At 39.3% G+C, this 7,099-nt stretch overlaps 1 protein-coding gene across 1 annotated transcript; it reads left to right on the top strand.

Moving 5' to 3' along the window:
* The first annotated feature begins 2,370 nt into the window (after positions 1-2,370).
* On the top strand, positions 2,371-2,965 carry pmchl (pro-melanin-concentrating hormone, like). The gene has a single exon (XM_069159335.1). The coding sequence runs from the start codon at positions 2,434-2,436 to the stop codon at positions 2,824-2,826; it is 393 nt and encodes a 130-aa protein (XP_069015436.1). The 5' UTR covers positions 2,371-2,433; the 3' UTR covers positions 2,827-2,965.
* Positions 2,966-7,099: the final 4,134 nt, after the last annotated feature.

Genomic DNA, 7,099 nt, shown 5'->3' with positions numbered 1-7,099 from the left:
ACTGTCCTGATTTGTGACCATCAGTCTCCTACACCCAAGTGAACCATCCGCCCAACTCACCTCCTATTAAACAAGGAAAAATGATCATTATATAGACATCATCATTGACAGCTAACACCTGTGTGGCTACCTCGATTGATTCCCTCATTGACTTTCTGCTGGTATTGTTTCCATGGTACCGGCACATAATTTTAATATATTACATGACACCACTATGTAATGTGGTGTTAAGAGGTTAGGGTCAATTCACGCAAGGTCAAAGGCCATCTGATGATGAGAAACCCGAGACACCAGATTGTCATTACCGCTGGAGGTAACGACATAACTCAACTGTGGGTCGTAATAAGCTGCTGCACAAGGACATATGAGGAGACTATGGGACAGTCAAACATGTTGCCTTCGTCCATCTGCATATTTTAACATCTTGTTAAAACTTTACTAATACAACTGTAATGTTGTTTACTCAAAGGTCATAATTGTTGCCAAAATGTGGCTCTGATCATCTTTATGATTCATATTTATTATTTTTGGTAAACAATTTTTAGTATTTTGTTACTCACTGTATATTTACGTTGGATATTTGCTTAAAGTTAACCATAACTCAAGCAGAAATTGTTTGACTTAGCCACAATCTTTCACTGTCCAAGTAGTTTTAGTTGCTGTAAACTGACATTGGTGTGTCTTTGTCTTGATGAAAACCGATCATTAGACCTTCGTGACATTGTATATAAAACATTGACATAACCCGTCTTCATACGGGGTTTTTTTTTTGTCAATGTTTAATTCTGCGTAGGTGCATTATGAAAGGATGTGTTGGACCAAGGAAACAGCTGGTCTCTGAGAGGAATCAAATAGATATTTTCTATTGTAACCACGGTAACCACTATCAATAGATGGTGCATTTTCAATGAAAAATGGTGCATATTATGGGGGAGGCAACACATATTAAAACTGTTCTGGATATGTTTGAGAAGAGAGATTAAATGATATTTTTCATGAGTCCTCTTACTTGCAGGCTGACTGCGGATTTGAATTGTTGGCAGAAAATGACTATCTTCAGGCATACCATTATTTTCTTAAATCCTAAAAACACCATCTTTTTCATGGATCCATATGGTTTTCATCTAAAACCAGCAACAGGCTCTTTTACACCATTAACACCCCCAGCACAGGAAGAGCGCCACCCATCCCATCAATGAAACATATGAATATCTGACATCGAAGAATGAAAGATAAGATTTAAACAAAACCGTCAGTCTCCAGAAAAACATCACAAGGCCGTTCAGAGGGTAATAAAAACAGGGTGTAGATAACTCTTAAAAAGCCAGACTTTTTAAAAACCGCAGGCCCAGTTTTCAATAAGAACTGGCCGACAACACTTCCCAACTGATCTTCCCAGCTGCTCTTTACCACCAATAAAATAACCCTTGTTTAATGACAATAATTACATGTCTAGCCATCAAAGTTTTGCAATGTGCTGCAAATCATGTCAGTAAAAGTAATTTAAATGCATTCACTGTTAATGTACAGTGTTAAGTGTAATGATCTTATAGTTCTCATATGCTTGGTATTCACAGCATCTGATCCAAATATCAAAATAACTATGTTTCTGGAACGGCAGATGACATGAATTTGTCCACATTATAAAAAAAACATTGTCGACATCTTTGATCAGACTCACCTGCATAAATTACAAAACCTAATTTCCTGTGGATCTTATGAAGGGGCAGGTGTGCAGCCCTCCTGCAGCACCTATCAAGCAACTGTAATTAGACACGGTTGTAATTATGTTGCAGTCTGGCAAGCGATCAAACCAGCTTCTACCTCAAGGCCTCGGGAGCAGATCTCCTGTATATGCTTCTCTGAGAAACATTTCCTAACTTTTCTTTTTGACACGTTGACAGAGAGCTAATGCCACGAAGACACAAACACTTCAAGAATGATTTGTTTGCTTTCCCCCCCCACTAATCCAAGGTTAAATCCCTCAGTGATTGTCACTGCAACAGCTTTCATCAGTGAGCATCAGACACCACAAGAGCTTCACGGGTGGGTAATGCATCCTCGTTGTTTTAAAAGGTCGTAATTTAGGATTAATGGTTTTCTTGGGTGTCACCTGTTCAAAGAATTTCCACTGTTTCATCGTCAAGTGTCCAATATGAGCCACCACATTGGAGATTTTAATTAACTTTCTGTGAAAACAACACACTTGAACGCTGCAAGAGTTCGACCCAACTGCCTTTTAATGCTTGTGGCTAATTTCCTGAACCCAACAGGAGAAGCTTTGATGACGATGTCCAACGTTGCCAGTTCACGATGTCCGAAATGGTATAAAAGCCCATGATATGATCTCAAAGTCAGAACAGCAAACAAGACTTCTGGAAAGAAATTCTCCCACCCAAGCCAACGCTTCTCAACTCCTGGAAGACCTTCACCATGAGACAGTCACTCATGTCCGTCATCTTCGCCACAGCACTCTTATTCAAGTGCTATGCACTATCTGTGTCGTCACCCATGGGCAAGAATGAAGACAGCTCCTTGGAGCAAGATGCTTTTACTTCGCTGCTAAGCGACGAGGCGACAAAAAACAACCTCGGCGACTCAGATCTGGCCGCTGTGACCAAAGCTAGAGCGCCGAGGGTCATTGTCGTCGCTGCCGACCCCAGCCTGTGGAGGGACCTACGGGTGCTTCACAAGCGGAGAGCTGATGACAACAGCCAGGTGACCGAGCACAGAGATGTCGGACAGGACCCAAGCATCCCCATCCTGAGGAGGGACACCATGAGGTGCATGGTGGGACGGGTGTACCGGCCGTGCTGGGAGGTCTAGGACAGTTTGCTCCGCTCCTCAAAGCGCCCACACCGAGGACAACCGTCAAGTCCTTTCCTTAGCTGTAACATAGTCAACATATCTGTGTATCTATATTTAAATTATTACAGATCTGAGAATAAAAATCATTGAATTCTGATTTCTGTCTTTTGTATATTTGGTAACTGTCTTAAAATTGGAGTTGTTGAAAGTTAAAGTTTCTATTTTAGATTCCTTCATTCGCGGCAGCATAGCAGAGGCAGTAGCTTAATTCGTTAGCTACATAGGTGCTACTGGGTTTGTTATTGGACTGAGCCAGGCGAGCTGTATTGATCTGCTTCCATTGTTTATGCTAAGCTAGGCTAATGCCTTGGAGTTTGTCAAAATGTCAAACTACCTCTTTAACACTTGAATCGAGGCTCTAGAGGATGACAGAGAGGGGAAAGGTTTAACGGACACGAAGAATACTGGCCTGATCTTCTTGATGTCATTCAATCAAGGTTCATTCAAAATGTTTCTGAATGTGTTTCCTGCAGTAGATCTTCAAGTAGCTGGTAGTTGCAGAAACAGTTTGGCTTTTCTGTTGGTGTTGTAGGTCTGATTCAACAACAACATCTGTAATGGCAGGAGATCCTTTGATAACCTCTATGACTCGCTCAGTTGTGGCAGCTTCCCTTTCTTCGACAATTACACACCGATTCTCAGAAGGGTTTGTTGCATCAGATTCTGCATACTGGTAAATGACTGCTGTATTACGTCATGTTGGTGGCCGGCTGCCTGTGGGATGAAGGCGAGCTCTTCGGAGAGTATTTAGAAATCGTGCAGGAGCTCATCTTTACCAAGAATTGAGGTGTTCATCGTTGCCAGGGCTTTAGGCTTAAGTGATTTACTAAGTGCTGCAGATGTGTCCTGCACATCTGCCTTCAACTAGCAGGGGCTGGATTTAATAGAAAATGACCTTTCAGTGGATTAGGACCAGAATCAAGATCCCTGACATTTAATTACAGAGGGTTTGGCTCATCATATTGTATTGGTGCTGTGGTTCATGTTTTATAAATACTAAAAAAAGAAGATCCACAGATTCATATGCAGAACTTTAGAACTGCAGGTGTGAGAAAGTGATTGTTCGATTTGTATTTTAAAAATCGACATGGTAGGTTGTTTCGGACCATTTGAGAGCAGGACATAAAAAAAAAAAAAATAATTTTAATTGTTGCCAAAAATGTATTTCGCAGTAATATATGCAGGACTACATTTGTAGCCACATCATAATCATTCAAACCCCAGCTAATATTGCTGTTTCTAAATTGTAGGAAAAGCTTTTGGGAACTCCATAATGCCACTAAATTTGCTCAGCTTTGACACCACCAACAGACTGCATGACATTAAAACTGATGGTACAGATCCTTGGCATGGCAGATAGATTTCTCCAAGGTGAAACAGATGTTAAAAAAAAAAAAAAAAAAAAAAAGATTTACCGACATGTTACCGAGGAATTGATGAAGCCAAGAACAAAAGTATCAGTACCTTTTATAAGACATGATGCAATTAAACAGGAACTGTGTGGACCCGTGGACTAGTGGTCTGGTGTTAATATCCTGTTGGTAGGGGAGTTTGTTTCTGCAAGAAATGGTAAACTTGGCCAAGACTGTCATCTTGAAGAATGTATAAATTACAGTTTAGAGATCACCAGCAAGACAATGATCCTAAATATGCTCCCCCGGATTAGAATCCCATTGAAAATCTTTGGAAGGGAAACCAAAGAACATGATGAGCTGGAAGCTGTTGGACACGAGGAACGGGCTAAAAGGCTTCAAGATAAGTAGGGGAATTGTTGGAAAGTTTTCAAAAATATTACAATATTATGAGATGATGGCTTTGTCTTTATGTATATATGCACCAATAAACCGTGTGGTTAGGTTTAGGAAAGGATCATGGTTTGGGTTAAAACAAGTAATTGTATGTACATAACGTTACAAAATTCATGTAAGTTATTCAACACACATTTCACAAGCTAAATAGTTTCTCAAAGATTTCAACACTGGTCCTGTGTTTGTACCATCTGACCACCACCGACCTCAGACTTTACCCCTCTTTGTAACATGACCTCCTTCTTCAACCCTGGTCATACATGCAAGTACTTTTCACATCAGAGGAAGCAGAACGTGACACCGACATGGCATCCTCTCCCTTTCATCATACCGGGCCGTGCTGCAGAATGATGCTCAGCTTGTGAATAAAGCACACTGAATTAATTCAAAGTGTGCACGGTCACGTATGTGTCATGTTAAGTGGTAACTTGTGAATAAGATTTGCTGCCCTCTACTAGGAAAGTGAAAAAAACAAGCTTCTGCTGCTTGATTGTTGTGGGTCTCTGAAAAGGCCTCAGCCAACGACTGCACAACATTCCTCACAAAGTACAGAATGAGTCAGCAGAACAGAGGATGTCTGCACCTTTTTGGTATTTAGGAAAAAGCCTCTGGTTGGAAAAACAATTAGGCTGAAGGCGTCGGCAGATATCCAGCACGTGAAAAATGAAATGCTTACTCTGACAAAAAGATTCGTGGGCCGCAATTTAAAAAAAAAAAAACCTGTGGTACTTTATAAACTATAATTAAAGAAGTAATGCCCTGTTTGACAACATGAGAAAAGATTTTACCAAGTAAAACCTTCAAGTCTCATAACTATCGAATGACAAAGCCATGGTAATGGCTTTTAGATTATGACGGCAGAATTTTAACAAAACTTCAAGTTTTAGTCACCATGGTGACAAAGATGTTTTTTGGACATGCTCGTGATGTTTCTGTGGTCAGTTTGTTGGTTTTTCACTTCAGACCAGACTGAAATATCTCTTCAGTGATTCAATGGAATCTATAATCCTCAATAGACATTCATGATCCCCAGAGGATTAATTGTAAAAATGTTTTCATCATTGTGAGTATATTTGCATTCACACTGACTTTTTATTACTGTAATTTATTTTTATTCTGCAGCAGTCTCAGAGCTTAACATGATTTGTTTTATTATGAACAAAATATACAAAGGTAATTAATGAGTCCGAATTTTCAGAAGATTTTTCTAAGATGTGTAAGCAGAATTTTGTTAAATACGCTTTTTCCAAATAATATAAATACCGATCACAGTGTGTGGTTTCTCCACAAACATGACATAATGCTTCAAGTCCCCAGCTTTAAAAAATAAAAGCTCTGCCCTTTAAAATTACGACAAATTAGAGGTGGAGCCTTTTGTCATTTTCATACCTCATAAGAGTACGCAATTTAGATAAACGTTTTATGGGAAGTTGTTTTGTTTTACAGGTAACTGTGGGGTGCAACATCTGGAAACTGTTAAACAAAATGCTGTGCAACATTTTTTTTATAACCAGTAGTTGGTTATATGTGGTTTTGAATTTAACTTGTCATGAGTGTTAATGGTTTGACACATCTCAAACACTTTCCTGAGATGTTTCTCAGAGAAGTATTGGACAGAATGATTCACTCAGACTCACTGCTAATGAGACAAGCGTTCAGTAGAATACCAGATTTTAATCATGTAAAGACAAAACACCAGACTTTAGAAATATTATCACTCTGAAATGATGTGTGGTAGAAAAAAGCTATGAATTGTAACATGTTGTTACCATGCTGCTGTCTGCAGTCCAAGCTCCACATCTGTTAGCAACAATAGCTTTATTGGTGACTCTTCACTAAAATATTTAGGCACAAAATATCTGAGTGACAGACAGTTTAGAACAGCAGCAACTGCAAAGTCGCAGCATTATTCGAACAGAGTCAATAATCAGTGTGACCAGGAAATACTGTCCAACAGAAAAATGTCCACTTTACATCTGTATTGTTTGAAAGGTGAACTTTTCTTCAGTATTATTATTGCTTTTATCAATCAAGGTTCTTTGTTTATTAAAAACTATTTTCTCTTGGTCTCTGGTCTGAAAACGTTTAGCTTCTCCTCCCTAGTTAATGACAAGTTTTGTTAAAATGTGAATGTAAATTTGACTTTGAACCTCTAATTATTAATATCCTCAATGGCAGCCTTCATCAAGACCATTAATTATTGACAATTTCCCATTGACTTTTTGCATTACACTTCATAATAAATGCTTGGCCTGTAACTGCTGCAGTTAATCAAGGGATTAAAAGGCACTTTGTATCCTCTGCAGGCAGACATTGTAAAGCTTGCTTGCCTTGCCTGTCTTTTCTTACGAAAGAATAGCACTATTAATAGCTGAGGACCAGGCTGTCCGCTTTATGCTCCATGGCTCAGTCCCATTTTCTCC

This window comes from Embiotoca jacksoni, unplaced genomic scaffold, assembly GCF_022577435.1.
Source record: "Embiotoca jacksoni isolate LCO1_2020_lvr unplaced genomic scaffold, fEmbJac1.0.p SCAF_10, whole genome shotgun sequence".
NCBI lineage: Eukaryota > Metazoa > Chordata > Actinopteri > Embiotocidae > Embiotoca > Embiotoca jacksoni.
This window is presented reverse-complemented; position numbering and strand designations above follow the sequence as displayed.

What these genes read in the sequence shown, in the direction of transcription:
- pmchl (XM_069159335.1), top strand. Translation starts at nt 2,434, where the DNA reads ATGAGACAGTCACTCATGTCCGTCATCTTCGCCACAGCACTCTTATTC.